Source organism: Coccinella septempunctata, chromosome 5 (assembly GCF_907165205.1).
Source record: "Coccinella septempunctata chromosome 5, icCocSept1.1, whole genome shotgun sequence".
Classification (NCBI taxonomy): Eukaryota; Metazoa; Arthropoda; class Insecta; order Coleoptera; family Coccinellidae; genus Coccinella; species Coccinella septempunctata.
This window is the reverse complement of record NC_058193.1, coordinates 19283992-19302844: the sequence shown is the minus strand read 5'-3', so window position 1 is coordinate 19302844 and position 18853 is coordinate 19283992. Positions and strand designations below refer to the sequence as shown.

The following is an 18853-nucleotide window of genomic DNA, read 5'->3' as shown; positions in this document are numbered from 1 at the left end:
TCGCGTTCGATCTGTGCTCGATTTGAAAACGATGTACACTTCTTAAGCCGAATTGTTACTATGGATGAGACTTGGGTACATTCCTACGATCCAGAAGCAAAGCAACAATCGATGTAATAGCGACACTTTGGTTCTCCAAGACCTAAGAAGTTTCGTGTCCAAAAATCTGATGGAAAAGTTTTTGCTTCAGTTTTTTGGGATTGCCATGGAGTAATCATGAATGATTTTTTGGATAAGGGTAGAACAATAACCGGAGATTACTTGATTACTATTCGACATTACTGACCACTCTTCGGAAAAAAATTTAAGAGAAAAGACGCGAAAATCTATCCAAAAGTGTTCTGTTTTTGCAGGACAACGCCCCTGTACACAAATCTCGTGTTGCCATGCAAAAACTCGTGATTTAGAGTTTGAATTACTAGAACACCCCTCCCCTTATTCACCAGATTTGGCACCATCCGACTATCATCTCTTTCCTCAACTGAAAAAAAGTTTAAAAGGTCGTAGATTTTCTTCCAACGAGGAGGTGACAAAACCTGTGGAGGTCTGGTTTAAAAGCAAGAAGAAACATTTTTTTTTTGAAAGGTCTAGAGACGTTGCAGGTTCGCTGTAATAAATGTATCCTATTAAGGAGAGAATATGTTGAGAAATAAAATATTTTGACATCGAAATTTTGTTTGTTTCTAGTAGGCTAAGAATTTTTCAATATATCCTCGTAGATATACAATGGCTAAAATTGCAACATTGGTGCTAAGAAAACTTGTCCAAGTTGAACTGGAAATCAGAAATGATTTTCCAAATGAATTTTGAGTGAATTGTATCGAGGTTCATATGCATATCAACTTACTAGGTGGAAAAATTCCTATCTGGAGGAAACTGATTTGTTTCTTGTGTAAATGTTTTCACTTTGAGTTTAAATATACAGGTTAGTTAATTCACCTTCTATTCTGCGAAACTAATTTGAAATGTACAGAAACTTTATCATGCTGTAAGGACGAGTTTAATATGTCCTTAAACATTGACCAAGAGTTCCATTTCATCGTGGAAAATAGTAAAAACTGTCATCTTAACAAGAAAGTCGTGATTTGCTCAAAAGATGCAAATTATCACGAGATAATATTCATAATATTTTGATAGTATTTGTTACACAATATGGTTCAAAAAAGTGAGTTCTTGATAAATGGTTTATGACTCCCACAGAGGATAGCACAAATTTTTATCAAACAAACAAAATGTAAGACAAAAATCTTAAATATTGGGAAGAAAATCCACTGAAAGTTATATTCGCTTTTGATGCCTCGAAACATAAAAATCTAATGATATGAGACCAGCTGAATGTGGAGGAGACCCATACTACCGATCCATCTATCCGAGAAAATATTTTTCACATATTCATTTGAAAATGCGGCGATCAATGGAGCAGCGTAGCTCTCGAAGCATGAAGTTTTTTCATGCCAAGCATGAAGTTTGATTTTTATAGTTTGATTGTTATTTCAAAGTGTGAACTGCGTGTCATCATCATCAGTATTCTACTCAAATATTCTGAAAATAAATCCCTAAATCTTTTCATTCGAAGATAAGAGTGTTTACCACCGGCCGAATAGCTGAATGGACGTAATTGAAATTGATCTGAGGTTCCTCATGAATTAATCCAACATCCAACCAACCCGAACATTTCAAACCATCTTCGGCTCAAAATTCGAAAACAACATTCATTCGGGCAAATCATAACGCAATTCAGTTCAATTCATTAGAAAAAAAATTTCTATAGGTTATTCGAAGTTGAATTTTAAAACAATGAAGAAAATACTAGTTCTGTTTTTGTCTAGTAGTGTCAGAGACACTGAACTGTGTCTGAGTAGTGTACAAAAATCTTTTTTTGTATGCAGTTATGCTTGTAATCAAAAGAATTGTAGCAATATCATAACAGCTCCAGATACTGTTCGTTCATGACATTTCACAGGAATTACATGAGAAACTATGATAACCCTTAATTGAATATTACTTATCATATTGGTGATAAATTCTCATTATTTTATTATAGAAATGAAATTCATTGAATTAGGAAGTCGATCAATTAATTTTACTTAGTTGCTCACTATGCTATATAGAGCTCCAAGACATGTGGAAATCTTATTATTGTTATTGTGCTGGTTTGATTATCATGTTCGAGGTGAAGGTGAGTTTTTCATTTCCCAGAATAATATATGTCAAGAACTGTAGATATAACTTGAAAACAGAGCATTGAACCAATGCAAATTGAACGTATCAGCTTCAATAAATGATTACCATTACTTAGTGATAAATACTCAATTGCAATTTGTGATTTGTAATTATATCGAGATCGTTAAAGCGAATAATTAAATATTTTATTGAATCTTTAGTCTTAACACTACCACAAGATTGCTGAATTTTGAACGGTAAAAGAAAAAGTGTTTCTTTTGTCCTCAAGAATCTACTGTTACAATATTTGTATGAGTCAAATACTCACCCCGTATACCCGTATTAAGGTAAAGAAACTGCCGTTTCTATTTCGTAGAAAATTTTTCCATAAAGCCAATTGGATGAGGGGAAACATAGATACTTATGTTTACAGAAGAAACACTCCATATCTAATGTCTGATATTCAATTTCCTTGTAAGTTTAAATTCTGGATTTTCACAGGATAACATATATATGTTACGGTTAAAATATGTTACGGTTAAAGATAGCTGTGAACATAAAACTTAAAAGATTAAAGAGTAGCAGGCTAAATTTAGGTTTAGCTTTGGGTATTTGCTAATGTTAGTTTCTTCCATCTTTAGCCGGCTAAACGTGAGTGTAAGCACATCCCATCGGCTAAAAATGTAGAAGCTAATAGAAATGAAGAAAAGTATTGGCAAGGCTTGAAGGGCGCAAATTTTCGGCAATTGTAAAATAATCGAACTATTAATGCAATGCATTTTTTTAATTCTGTTAAGCAGTTAGGAATGGACATACATTGTGTCCCGGAAAATGTGGGAAATCTCTCGGATTCAGATAGAACATAAAAAATAAGAGGACAAGTTCCCATAATTTTTTTTCCTAGCGGCCCTCCCTACGAAGATAGCTGAAGAAAAGGTACCCTTGTTCAGTGTCAATAAAATGAACCGTTTTCGAAAAAAAAATAATGAAAGAAGTGAGTAACAAAATAAATCTTTTTTGTTCCTTCAATAACTTTCGTAGGACACTTTTTTGCAGACAAAAAACTAGACTTCATGTTATTTTAATAGAAATTAAAAAATTACTTACTTCTTTCATTATTTTTTTTTTCGAAAAATCGACACTGGACAAGAGTACCTTTTCTTCAGCTTAATGATCAAGGTATCCAAATTTGATTTTTTTAGCACCTTATCATACAGGGTGTTAAAAATGTTTTCATTAAAATGTACAACCCAGTCCGCCCCTGGTAAACTGAACAAGCTAATTGAAATTTGAGTGCGGTGATATAAGAGGTTCTTACTACTATTAATCATATCAAATTTTCATCAAATTATAAATATCGAGTAGTTTGAAACTTATTCCACTGAAATGGATTTCCAGTTGCGTCATTTAGGAGGTCGTATATTAGTAGGGAGGGCCGCTGGAAAAAAAATTATGGGAACTTGTCATCTTCATTTTTTATGTTCTATCTGAATCCGAGAGATTTTCCACATTTTCCGGGGCACCCTGTATATTTGTTTCTACCGTGTCTCAACTCATTCGTACTAGGGAATCTTAAAATCTTAACGCCTGATGACAAAATTCGAGACGAACATGCTATTTTGAGTGTGTGGGAAAACTGTAGGAGTTATTGGTTATCTTGCATTTTGTTATTATTCATTATTTGCAAAACTGCCAGAGAATTGAATGAGAAAAACGAGGGAATGAAGACATGAATGATGCAGCGAGCTTTTGCTTCAAAATACCAAACTTATAATTCTGCAGAAATATAAGTAGTAGTAGATAACCAATATTGTTTGTATCTTACCGGACTTTTTGGCTGAGAAGATTTACGATGACTCCACTTGAATCCTGCATGATTCATTAAGGGTGGCGACAGGCCGTATTTTGGAATCCGTATGTTCAATGACTTTGGAATTTTTTTTTAACAAAATCAGCTAGAAAAAGTGTTTTCAACTATTTTGATATTTTTGTTTGTTCTTTTTTGCAAAAGATTAAGGAAATTAAGGAAAGAAGTTGCAACATCAGAAACTATCGTTTCTATTTCGAAGAAAATTTTTCCATAAACCCAATTTTTGAATGATAGGGAAAATATACTTTTGTTCACAGAAAAAATACTTTATATCTAATGTCTAATATTTCATAGCCTTGTGAGGTCATATTCTGGTTTTTCACAGGACAATTGACTATCCACGTTCCTATTTTCCTGTGGATAACTGTATATCTAACTGATATGAATTGATTTTAAAAAACTTAGGCTCGATTTGAAAAACATTAATCTTCTAAACAGATGAAAGTTACTGAGAAACTGAAAAGCAATAGGCGCTATGTGAAAAAACCTCACTACAATGGCATTCGATGATGTTTTGCATAATCCAATTCTAAAAATTGAAACAAAAACGTGGCCGCCAAAGATTATAGAATTAGGTTATAATCTTTAGTGGCCGCGTACGTTCGTCTTTTCCCATCGGATCATTCAAAACACATCACAAACACATTGTCCATCGAATACATTTTTAGCCGTTTCGATTTAGGTATTGTGCACATTAGCACGCTAAAGATGCAATTCCCTGTCGCATATGAATATTTTATCGAAGTTTAACCGGTTCTCGAATATAAACCTAATTTAGCCGGCTAATCTTAAGTTTATGCTCACACCTATATTTAGCCATAACAATACACTACTCATAATAGGGGTTCAACTCTAGTCTCGTGAGAGAACTATGAGTAACTGTTTCATTAGTTGCTATAATATCGCTGAAAATTCTCAACCCACATCCAGAAAAGGTAGTTTCAATTTCTACAAAAATAACTTGAATCTATTTTTTTTCAGAGTATCTAGTCAATTCCGAAAAATGTAAAATACCTAGCCATGAACCATTCAATAATGAAACTATAGGTTTATGGTTTCCTGAAACCTACAAATCCTGCGTCAGTAAGCCTCTGCTGACTCGTGTGAAGAAGATAAATAATAAAGCAACACTTCACATTGAGGAACATTTGCTTCCGCTGTACGGCAAAAATGTTGTTTGCTGTCTGGCGAATATTTTAAGAGAAGTAGATGATGAGTTTCCTGATGATAAAATAAGGTGAGTATTTTCATAAGCTTGTCCAACCTATCATCTTTGACATGAGCGGCACAGTACGTCAGATGCTTTGAAACCATCTTAAACTAATTGAAGGTATCAGATTATACACTACAAAGATTATTATAGATCTAACCCAACTGTATTGTTGATTTTAGAATATCAGGGTATAACTATTTGAATGATCCGACCTGAATTCTAAATAGCACTTCCTGAAACCCCGTCTTCTCTTTTTTTTTCAATCACTTTCGGCATTTTCGCAGTAAAAATAGATTGATCGATTGATGTGTCAAAGTCGAGACCCACCGCACTGCCTACAACTTAAGCTAATCATCCAAGGGATTATATACTCAATTTTTACCAAAATGCTACATATAAAACCTTTAACGAACCCTTTTCATTTTCCGTTGTTACTGACGAAGTTGTTTCTAATATTGTTCTCAAAATAAAATCCAACGCAACTGGATCCGAAAATGTGAACATAAAAATAATCCATCTTTTTTGTCCGTTCATAATACCGTTTATAACACATATATTTAATGAGTGTATTCAGAAATCATATTTTCCAAAATCCTGGAAGTTTGCTGACGTTATTCCTCTTCCTGAAATCAGTCATCCAAATGAGCTGAGTCATTTGAGATCTATTAGTATCTTACCCACTCTTTCGAAGGTTCTTGAAAAAATAATGGAGACACAGATTAGAGGGCACTTATCTGAATATAATTTATTTCCATCAAAGCAATCGGGATTTCGTCAGGGTTACAGTTGCACATCAATTCTCTCAGATATTGTTGATGATTTGTTGAAGGCACGTGAAAAGGGTGAGATAGCTGTGTTGATTTTGCTGGATTATACCAAGGCCTTTGATATGATCGATCATGAAATACCAGTAGCAATTTCTCATTTTGCGGGTTTTGCGGTGGATGCGTCTGCGTTCCTGGAGTCATATCTTTCAGATAGGTTTCAGCGGGTTCGACTGGATGGGGAGGTTTCATCTAGAAAACGAATATATTCTGGTGTTCCTCAGGGGAGTATCCTGGGCCCACTTCTTTATTTAATATATACGATGAGATTTCGGAATTCCCTCCGATTTTGCGACTATCACTTTTACGCTGATGATACACAGCTGTACTTCTCCTTCAAGCTCGAAGAACTTGTGCATGTAATCCGTTTAGTCAACAATGATTTACCTAGCCTATTGGCAACCTCTAGCGACCATCTCTTAAAAATGAACCCTAGTAAATCCAAAGCCCTGCTATTTTGCGAGGAGTCACTACGCCAGACTTGCTTGGATTCGATCGCACTTAAAGTAGGTGAAGATCTTATACCCTTTGTGGATGGAGGCAAAAATCTTGGCTTGACTGTAGATTACAGGTTGAGGTTCAAGAGTCATGTTACGAAAAAATAACAATCAGCATATTCTGCCATGAAGCTAATTTATGCACATAGACACTCATTAGATATTAAAACTAAAATAATGTTATGCGATTCCCTTGTCCTGTCCCAGTTTGATCATTGTGATAGTGTTTATGGTCCCTGTTTGGACAATTTAGATAGAGGGCGGATACAGAGGGTGCAGAACTCTTGCTTACGTATGATTTATGGCATCAAAAGGGGCCTGAGAGTGTCTTACAAGCTTAAGGACTGTAACTGGCTTAACATGTACAATCGCCGACAATTGCATATGGCTTGTTTCTATTTTAAAATAATCAAATTTAAATCTCCGGCTTATTTACATGATAGGTCAAGGTATCGAATCAAGGTATCGAACTATCGAACACAATTTGAAAATCCGCAGAAAGGTTTACTTACCATTCCGTCCCATAAAGGCGCGTATACATCTGAGCAAAATAGCCGAATGAGCACGCCGCACCGAATGAGCGTTTATGCGGACAATTTTTCTTTCCGACGCACGAACAGCATGAGCATGTGTTCGGAGCCGCTCCAACGGATGTGTCAGTTCAGTGCTTACGAACTGGAAACTTAGAAAAAAGGAATCATTCTATGTATTCTATGTTCTAAGGATGGAAAACTTGGGTTGTGCTAGTGCCTCTTTCATAATTCTGTACGAGTTGCTAAAGAAGAGGAGACGACGGCGTTCTAGATGGTCTTCACAATTATATCTACAAAGAAGTCGAGACCGTAGCCCCAACAGCACTTTTTTTTGCACGACATTCAGAGTGAGGGCGACAAAATTGAGCGGTTTTCATACTATTTTATTAAATTCAAACACGTTTCTTGCGAGAAATCCATATTTAAATGTGCGCGTTCGGTTCGAGGAAAAGATGTCAACTAAACCCGTCCACACCGAGCACGAATTCTCTTTGATGGACCGACAAATTGCGGATCGGCTCCGCGCAACATGAGCGCGTTCGGTGCGGTGTGTTTTGCCCGTCCACATCTGAATGCTCATTCGGCGCGATGTGCTCATTCGGCTGTTTTGCTCAGATGTGTACGCGGCTTAAGAGAGAGGTCTACAAGAGATCTTTCTCTTACAATATTGCGATTGTAATGAATGAGTTGTTGGAGCTGAGACTGTTGGTGCAAGTCCGAGTGCGTTCAAGAGAATATTGAAAAGACATTTATTTCAGATACAGAATTGATTTAGGACGAGTATAAAATCATGTCATATTCCTTTCAACCCTTCCTCTGCCCCATCCCTTTCCGTTTTCTCTTTTTTTTTTGTTCTCTTCCGTTTTGATTTGTGGTTCACTATAACTTGAGATTTTCGCCGGATCGCTCAAATTCTTCAAGTAATTTTGTGGCATTGGTGGTAGAGCAGACCCGTGGTTCCAAGGTGTCTGAACGAAGAACGAAGTGGCAATTGTTCATCTGTTACTTTCCAAACTGTTATTTTAACAAATGTATTCTTGATGAACAATAAACTGATTTATTATTATTATTATTAGTTGTGGCAACGGCGTTATGACATTAACAACATTTCATGAGTGCCAACCTTACTCCGTTCTAGTTACAAAAACTTGAGAAAATTATTTCATGGCCAACCGACTGCTAAAATAAATGTGAATGCAGTATATGTAATCATTAGGATGCATAGTGCAGCTAATTTGCTGGATCATTCTTTCCAGAAGTACTCTAGATGGAAGGATGATTTTCAATTTCATCTGAAATACTGATTTAATCAACTATAGTTCATAAATGACAGCGCTTCGCTCGCACGTTCCAGAAAATGAGAGAAGAAATGGTTTCACATGCATTAAACTTGAAACAGATTATACGATTTTCAAAAAATCAGTTTTTAAATGTTTCGCTGTCACAATAGCATCTTCAGGTGGGTGAAGGTGATTTACCTTTACTACCTTCACCCGCCTGAAGATGCTATTGTGATAGCGACGTACCGTCGTCGTTTAAAAATTCATTTTGTGAAAATCGTATAATCTGTTTCAAGTTTAATATCTTGTTCCTGTGAAACCATTTTTTCTCTCATGAATATGCAAAGTGAAGGTAGTTTACTTTCACTTCCTTCACCCACCTGAAGATGCTATTGTGATAGTGAAACACGTGTCGTCGTTTAAAAACTCATTTTGTGAAAATCTTATAATCTGTTTCGAGTTCAATTATGAATTTTCATCAATTATCGTCAACATCAATTCAATAAATATGAAACCATTCCTTCTTTCATTGTTGTATTCCTTTCGGAGCACAATTGGTTTTTTAAAAAAGACTGCAGGGCAGCTTTATTGAGGTGAAGCAGGTTATTTGTTCGAGTGGACCAGCATTACTCGAGAAGGTATCCAGTAGGTAGGGGTACCTCAGGGATAACTGCTTAGACTCCTACTTTTCATTATGTTTGTTGATGACCTGCCGGAATACATAGGGTCTTATGTTCTTCTGTTGAATGTCTTGATCGTTCTCTTCGCGGACGATGCATTTTTTCTTGTGTCAGCTCAGAGTGTTTCAAATCTGAATGAAATATGTGAGATTCTAGTTTACTCCTCAGTGAAATGGTGTCATAGGAATACAATTAAATTGAATGTAAACAAGACCGACCTGGTATACTTTCAAACAAGAAACTCCGTTTACGAGTTCGTCTTATTAACTCTTTCCACTGGAAATATTGAAGAAAGCATCTAACCATATGAGATTTCTAGGGGTGATGATAGATGAAAGATTTGATTGGCGGAATCATGTTGATTCAGTCTGTAAATAGCAGAGCAGCATCTTTTATGCTCTGAAAAGATCAAAGAATGTATTACCTGTGAAACCATTTATAACTGTATATGATATGTATACTTGAATATGTTCATATGAATTAACTTGTGAGGTTGTGCATCTGAAGCGGGGGACGTTTTTAAAACGCAGAAAAGAATTATAAGTCTTCTATTTGGTATGAAGTCCCTGGATTCCTGTAGACCAAAGTTTATTGAACGTAGAATATTAAAGATAGGCGTCCATAGTTCCGCATCGTACGCAACGCACGGATCGCATCGAAAGTATTTTATTATAGAATGCTTTGTATAAGGACTCATATAAGTGCGTCCACTCCACTGATACGTATCGTACTGCCCGGATGCACCGATTGATTTTTTCAATGCGATCCGTGCGTTGCATACGATGCGGAACTGTGGACGCTTACCTTAAGTTTTCCGTGTATTTTTATTTTGAATTTCTCATTGTTTGTTAAGAAGAACATTGATTGTCTCAAAAATGCTCCGGCTTTCATGAATATGATACTAGGCATCAGAAAACTCTAGTTCCAAGGCACAGAACATCAAAATTTGAATCATCACCATTGTACGGGGTGGGCAAAATTCGTTGTCTACTGAAGGGATCTCGAGAACTATAGCAGTTAGGGGAAAACGGATGACACATTCTCGAACTCTTTTTTCCCTACTATTCCAAATCTGAAAACATATCTAGCCTAATAGTCATAGATTTTGAGTTATGAACGAAAATTCAGAAATTGTCATTTTCAATGAAGCTGAATATTTCGCTTATTTGAACTCGTATTCGAAATCCGTTGTTACATTCTACAGGCACTATTTTATGAGGAATTATGAAGGAATTATGAGGACTATTAGGCTAGATATGTTTTCAGATTTGAAATAGTAAGGAAAAAAGAGCTCGAGAATGTGTCATCCGTTTTCTTCTAACTGCTACAGTTCTCGAGATACCTTCAGAAGACAACGAATTTTGCCCACCCTGTATATTGACATTAAACTATATAATCATTTACCAGAAAGAATAAAATACGTGACCACAGTCTTTTTAAAAAAGTTGTGTTGCGTTAGTAAACTCTTTTTACAGTTATAGAGAATTCTTAGAATGTAAGTTGACTTGATATGTAGATTTGGTTTTAAAATGTTTTGTTTTTCTCTTTTCTTTTGTTTTCATTCCATTGCTCATTGATTGATTGACTTGTCTTATACATGTATGGTTCATGTCTGAAGGGATATAATAAAATTCTTATTCTTATTATTATTCTCATAAAACCTTATAGTTATGCACACTTGGATATAGGGATTTGGTTTCACCATCACTCTCTCTTTCAAGGATAAAACACGAAGGATAACACACTTTAAGTTGATTTATTTGGAAGGCATAAAGAAACAATCGATAAATGAAATAGTTATGGATCTGAACTAGGTATAAGTACAATGAAAATGAAATCTAAATCTGAACTGTACGTCTTTTTGTAGATTCATTCCCGGCAACGGGATACAGCAACCCAGGTAGAAATTTTAGTCTTCAAGACGTCTTTGGTTGGTCATGTTCGGACGTATGGAGACCAACTTGGTGACGTCAGTGAAACCTTATGGTGACGTTAATATGTCACAGCCTGAAGACGTCTTACGGTGACGTCTTGAAGACGAATTTGGAAGACGATTATTCGGTACTTTTACGTCTTGCGTACGTCTTTCTTACGTACTGAGGACGTCAGTATTTTTCAGAAAATTTTAGAATTTCATGGATAAAAATGAAACATAAACTAACATTGTTTTTTTTTCTTCCCCCTGGCCTTGTGTTCGAGCATATCAGCATACATTATTTGAAATCCTAGGTACAAGACGCCCACAAATATCTATGATATCTGCGGGATTCGAACCCGCTACCTCCGGCATCCTAGCCGAGTGCGCTGCCGTTACGGCCGTCGAGGCTGTGTAAGATGTTGGTATTATTGGTATTGAGTATCATGAAAAAGTGTGTCAGAAAAAGTTATTTTCAAGACTATGTACTAACGGAAATGAAGCAAAAGATCAATTATCAATGCGTTGACACATGCATTTACATAGGATAAATGGAACAGGATAGCTAGTCATATTTTTTTCAGGCTTTTGACTGCAAATAATTTCATTTTCCTTGAATCTAAAGGATATGAATATAGCGATTTATAATTTAACGGACGTTATCCTCCGTTTCATATCTACATATCTATATTCAAACTGTCCGATATATATCGATCCTTGAAAAAATTATAAGTCTAAAGTCTCAGAGTGGTCTAAGAATAACGTTATTCAGACGTCTTTTGTGTGACGTCTTACTAGCCCACTTGAATTGACGTCTCGGAGACGTTATTGTACGACGTCTTACTAGCGTACTTGAATTGACGTCTCAGAGACGTTATTGTACGTCCGAGTGACGTCGAAGACCAATAAAGACCTAATGAAGACGTCTTCGAGACAACACCCTTCTACCTGGGAATGAATGAATGAATGAATGAATGAATGAATGAATACTCAATGATTGAACTGAGAGTCATGCTGCTTCTTAAGCCCGTTTGTAACAGCCGAGAATTCTCTGGAGAATTCTCTACCAAATTTTGGTAAGAAAACGGCAGAGGTTATTTTGTATGCAAGTGAACAGAGAATTCTACCGAAAGTGCGTATGTAAAGCCCGTTTGTAACAGCCGAGAATTCTTTGGAGAATTCTCTACCAAATTTTGATAAGAAAACGGCAGAGATTATTTTCTATTTTGTATGCAACAGTGAATTCTACAGAAAGTGCGTATGTAATGGTAAATAATTCACGGCGCATGAATTCTCGAGTAAATTCTCGGCTGTTGCAAAGGGGCTTTATATAATATTGTTTTGGAAAATCCTGAGCAAAAATGGGGCCTTTGTGTACAGGGTGGCAACAACATACTACGCTTTGTCACTAGATTGGGGACTGAGAATTCGTGGCGGGCGTAGTAGTATGAACTGGTTCAGAGAGCGGTCCATGTGAATATTCGATAATGTACCTGCATAATAAAATTATTCTCGCACTGGGCGATTGCATTTCTGGAAGCGTCTTCGTTTTCGTAGAAATCCTAATGTTCGGACTTGAATTTTCGAAATCACGTATCACGTGGATATCAAATCAAACCCATCAGAATTTAGTTATGTTTGTAGAAGGCTTCAAATAATACCTAAGTGAGTACAGCTACCTACTTCGATTTTCGATTTAATATTCTGAAATTTTTCGTGATGTTATAACATTAACTTAGGAATAAGCCGATTGAAAGTGAAAATTTGAAAATCTTTAACGGAAAGCGCCCTAAGGTGCTATTAAATTCGTTAAATGAATAGTGAATAGCTATTCATTTAACGAATTTAAAAAAAATTATCACTATTACAATTATATTATACTTTCAAGGACAAATAATTGAAAAAAATTTCCAGGTAGATTAATTGAAGTATACGACTTAATTATTATCAGATTTAAATATTTCGAGCCGGAAAATTCGAAGAAAAATCGAAAATAGAGCTCCGCTGAAAGAAGAATAACTTCGAGGTTTTTGGATGGAAAATTTTCATTTTTTGGCATTTTTCAAGATGTAAGATTGATGTATCCACTTTAAAAATCGAAATCGCGATTCATGATACAGGGGGTGAAAAAATCGCTTTCAAAGTTAGGGATGACAAAATCGTGAAAAATCAATTTTTTCAAAACAGAACCCCATTTTTTTATGGCAGATATTGAATCTTCGTTAAAAAATAATGTGAGTGTATGCATAACACCCTTGCCATAAAGTGGATATTTTCTGAGTTATTCACAAAAAACTGTTTTTCGTCTTGAATTTTCAGCTATTTCTTTTCCCTTCACGCCAAAAAGATGAAATTTTCTGTAACTGTTACTTAAACCATGTTTTAGATTTTAATACCCTAATATGCAAGAGAAAAAAGTTACAGGTTGCTCCTAAATAGATGTCGAATTTTGATTTGAATCGGTTTTCTCTCCAGTGATAAATAAATAATTCCTTGTGAACCATATGCAAAAACTTACCATGTTTTACATTCTTTTTTTTTAATGATAGATATCATTAATTACATCTGCCAAATTCCTCTTTATTCAGTAGCATTTTGTGTTTACTATTAATTTGGTGATAATTCGTATTAACACTTTTGCAGATCTCTTCCACCCGATAAAATAAGAAGAGCAACGCACGAAGCATTCCTGAGACGTATAAATAAATGTCTAGAAATTAACGGTCAAAACTTTGAGCATCTTCTTTAGTTATAACCGCGAGAGTTTGCCATGGTTCTCCTAATAGTAACTTGAAGTCGGTTTCAAGAAGGGGTGAAAAATCTACAGCATGGTTCAAATAACAGTTCCTGAAAATTTCATCTTTTTGTCGTGAAGGGAAAAGAAATAGCTGAAAATTCAAGACGAAAAATAGCTTTTTGTGAATAACTCAGAAAATATCCATTTTAGGGCAAGGGTGTGATGCATACACTCACATTATTTTTTAAAGTAGATTCAATATCTGCCATGAAAAAATGGGGTTCTAATTTGAAAAAATTGATTTTTCACGATTTTGTCATCCCTAACTTTGAAAGCGATTTTTTCACCCCCTGTATCATGAATCGCGATTTCGATTTTTAAAGTGGATACATCAATCTTACATCTTGAAAAATCCCAAAAATGAAAATTTTCCATCCAAAAACCTCGAAGTTATTCTTGTTTCAGCGGAGCTCTATTTTCGATTTTTTTTTCGAATTTTCCCGCTCAGAGAGAATTTTCCAACCAAAACTGAAAAATGTTACATCAAAATAACTTGAAATTTTCTAAGGAATCTATTTCTGCAATAAAAAAATGGTGTTCTAATTTGAAAAACGGAAGTTGACGTCATTTCCGGAAAAACCGGAGGTGCTCATGCCTTGAAAATATTTAAGATTTCATCAGCATCGTGAAATACTCATAAGTGCTGAATTTCATGAAAATACGTTCAGTAGTTTCCCGTATAAATATGGGTGAGGTTCCACGTGAAAGACCCTGTATACACAAGAAAACCAAAGCGTTCAGCCTCTCTTGCCTGAATGTGGTTCTTAGGTACCTAACTTTTCACCTTTTTCAAGCAAAAAAAGCTTCTCTCACCCGAACCATTTGTCGATGGTTTATACATAGAGCCATAGGTGCGAACTGCTATATCGAAATTTGGACGAACATTTCTAGAATTGTGTTTTCGTAGGAACCGAAGAAACACATCCCAACGATTCAGAATCACCAAAAATTTTTCACCCTCACGAAGTTTCAGTTAAGAGTCCAATGCGGCCGAAATAAGAGGGAAACAGGAAAATAATAATCATGCGGGGCAAAATAATGTTTTTTTTATATGTCGAGAAAATTAGATGTAGATAGATATTAAAATAGATTTGAAATACAAGTATTTCAGTTTCTATAATGGGTTAAAAATAATTGTCCCCAAATTTGACGCCTCCTAAAATCTGCCGCCCTAGTCTTCAGCCTACTCAGCCTCTATGGTAAATCCGCCCCTGAAAGTTACAGAGTCTTTTGAAATATCAGTATACAGGATGATTCATCACTCTTAGAACATTGCCCAAGAAATAATAATTTGAATCAAAATATGACGATGGGATCAAGCAGGACTCAATGAAATATGGCAGTTGGAAAATATCCAAGTCGTTTTTTTTCTTTTTCTGCTGATAATAATAATAATAATAATAATAATAGTTTATTATTAACGCACGGGGGTACTACTTAGTAGTATACGGGTGTGACAATCCCGCGGACCCCGGTCACTCTCAGCCGATGTCGGAAAGAAATCAGCTAAGCCTCGGAAAACAGTCGCTGCCTGGGGATCGTCAGGGCACGTCTGGAGTTGGTGCTGGACGTGACAGCATGCGGGACACCAACGGCAGAACGCTAAGAAGGCGGGCGCCTGCCACACAAAAAGCTACGCCTCTAGACGAGGAGGACATCGACGAGGAGAGAGTTCAGGTTGTCGGTCGCATAGGGATTCAAAGCTCGCAAGAGCACCCCGTAGTCGGAACCGGCAGCCGAAACAGGACAGCACAAAGGGGACGCCACAAGTGGACGCCTGAGCAACATAGCCTGCTGTCTGCGCTATACAGAAGATCAGGACCCGACAGAAGGGGATACATGAATAGGCTGCATGGTCTGTGGTGCGAAAATTGTCCAGACCTCAACTACATGACGCAGCAAAACCTGAGAGATCAGATCAGTCATCTCAAAAGAAGAGGAATCTTGCAGCGGTCTCAAGAGCAAGGAAGGTTGGAACAACAAGCTGAGGAGCAGGTGACAGATGCTTTGAGCCAACATCAGCAATTGACGGTTGACATAACTCAAGAACAAGCTGTAGCCCTTTTGAGTGATATCGCGGGCCGAACCAGGACTGGTACACGCTCCAACAGGCCAACAACGGAACATGTGAGAGATGTTCCAGATATAGAACGCGCTGAAGAGCAGGTGACAGATGCTCCAGGCCAACAACACCAAGCGATGACTCACAGAGGTGAAGCTGTAGCCCTAGAAGCAAGGCCAAGAACGGAACAAGTGAGAGAAGTTCCAGAGATAGAACTAGCTGGAGAGCAGGTGACAGATGCTCCAGACCGACAGCAACAAAGGCCAAGGACAGTGAGAGATTCATCAGAGTTAATCGACAATACGAAAGAGGCATTTGAGGCTGCCGTTAGAGACCCACTGATCAAACCCTCCCGGATAAAATCCAGACACAAGGCTGAAGATCTAGCCGTTTTGAATAGCATCATTCAAGATCATCTTAACGAGACCTGTTCACTGGAAGAGGTGGAGGCTGCAGTGAGAGCAGCCGCTTATCTACTATGTCCACCGAAAAGTACAGCTGCGAATAATAATAATAAGCATAGGAAAAGGCTAAATCAACTTGACATCAAAATAAAATCAATGAGGCAGCAGGCATCTTGGTACCAATGTGTCATAGATGTTCTGAAAGGAAAAACTAAACCGAGCAAGAGAATGAAGGAGATGATTGAGGAGCTTCGTGCTGCACATGGTACCGTTAACTTGCCCACAGTCCATCTACTGAAGCAGAAAGCTGTAGATAAAATAAGATCACTTGCAGCAGCACGAAAGAAATTGATAAGGAGAAAAAGATGGATCGAAGATAACAACACCTTCAACGCGGAACCATCGAAATTATTTCAACCTCAACAGCAAGAGGTGCAAAACCCACCATCACCTCAGAACGTCGAAGAGTTTTGGAAAAGCCTGTACGAACAACCAGCAAAAACCGGGGATACTCCAGCACTTCCCAGATTCCAGCAGATGTGTGATCAAACCCTACAGCAGAACGACGAACTTTCTGAAATATCAGCCGAAGATATTAGACAAGCCCTTAAGAACAAGAATGATTTCACAGCACCCGGACCAGACGGTATTCAGAACTACTGGTGGAAGAGCTTTCCTGCTACACATAAACACCTGGCAAGATTATTCAGCGGAATGCTGATTCGCCGTGAGCCCATTCCTTCATGGTTAGTGGAGGGTAGGACAGTGCTGATACCAAAATCAGGGGACCTAGGGCAACCCAAGAACTATCGCCCAATCACTTGCCTCAATACACTGTACAAGATACTCACAAGTGTTATTCAAGATCGAATTCTGAGGGTCATTGGACCAGTGTGGGACAGTATCTACGAACAGAGGGGAGCAAAGAAAGGAGTACAAGGATGCAAGGACAACTTGCTGATCGACAAGAGCGTATGCCTAGACGCCAGACATTACAAGCGCGACCTACATACATCATGGTTGGACTACGCGAAAGCATTTGACACCTCGCCGCACGACCTGATCATACGGCTATTAAAAATGCTGAAAGTCCACCCTAACATCATCCATGCGATAGAAAGCATCATTGCGTTGTGGAAAACGAAGTTTGCCATCCGAGCAGAGGGACGAACCGTTTATACGGGATGGGTGAGGTACAGAAGAGGAGTGTTCCAGGGAGATTCGCTAAGCCCGTTATTATTCTGCATAACACTCATGCCACTATCAATTGAGCTGAGGGCAAGCAAAATAGGATACAAGGCCGGTCCACCAGGCAGAAGGAACCACCTGATCTCCCACCTTATGTACGTGGACGACTTGAAACTCTACGCTCCCTCCAGGACCGCACTACAGCAACTATTGAATATCGTTTCTGACTACACCTCTGCAATGGGAATGTCATTTGGCTTGGACAAGTGTGCTGTTTTTCATCTCCGCAGGGGAAGGGTTGATGATCCAGGAGAAGATATCCAACTGGAAGATGGAATGACTTTTCGATGTCTCGAAGAGGGAGAAACTTACAAGTTTCTCGGGATGAAACAGAGGGGAGTACTGGAGACAACCCAAATAAAGGACGCCTTATCAGCCAGCTACAAGAAGAAGCTGAGAGACATCTGGAAATCACAGCTGTCAGGAAAGAACAAAGTATCAGCTACAAATATGCTAGCCATCCCGATACTTACCTACTCTTTCGGGGTGGTAAACTGGACGGTGAACGAACTCCTCGATCTTGATAGGTCAACAAGAAAAACGATGAACATGAATCGTAGCCTTCACCCAAATAGCTCGATTCAGAGGATATACCTTCCCCGAAGCCAGGGGGGTAGAGGATTGCAATGTTTGGAATACCAACACTATCAACAAACATTGGAAACAGCAGTAAGGGTTCTAAGAAGTGAAGATCCGCTTCTGAAGTTTGTAGCTCAGCATGAACTCGCGAATCACGGAGCCTTCCTATTCCGAGCTGGACAGAGAGCCCTGGAGAAGCTCGGTATAACCGGCGTGTCGATTGATCCTGAGCGTGCTGGAGCACCGATCACTCAAGCGGACCAAAGAAGGCTAGCAAGACTGATCCGGAAGTCTCAGTCGAATACATTACTCGAACATCATATGAGTAAGAGCCTGCACTCCATATTTTTCAGGAGTTTAAAAGACCAAGATCTGTCGGAAGAATTGTCTTTCGCCTTTCTAAAGTCGGCTAGCCTTAAGTCAGAGACGGAGGGATTTGTGATGGCGTGTCAGGATGGAGTAATAAATACCAGATGGTATAAAAAGAACATCATGAAAATGGACACCCCAACAACGTGCAGAGCGTGCCATAGTCAACAAGAAACGATTATGCACATTCTTTCCGCCTGCAGAGTCCATGCTCCATCGGGGTATATAGAGAGACACAACGCGGCACTCCGAGTTCTCTACTTCCATCTGAGGGCGGCATATGAGATAGACAAAGAACCGGTGCTACCATATGTGCCTCTGGAGATTGAAGCGGTGGTCCAGAACGAGAAAGCTCGAATATACTGGAACTACCCTGTCTCAACAACACGGCAGATCACTGCAATAAAGCCAGACATACT

The 18853-nt window shown here is 37.9% G+C and overlaps 1 protein-coding gene across 1 annotated transcript in view; it reads left to right on the top strand.

The window, feature by feature from the left end:
• Window positions 1-2021: 2021 nt before the first annotated feature.
• The window catches only part of LOC123313370, a 31091-nt gene continuing 14259 nt past the window's right edge, over window positions 2022-18853 (top strand). Inside the window, exons 1-2 of the mRNA XM_044898229.1 lie at window positions 2022-2179; window positions 5015-5270. Of these exons, the coding sequence (XP_044754164.1) occupies window positions 2101-2179; window positions 5015-5270 (335 nt within the window). The 5' untranslated portion in view covers window positions 2022-2100. The remainder of the gene's footprint in view (window positions 2180-5014; window positions 5271-18853) is intronic.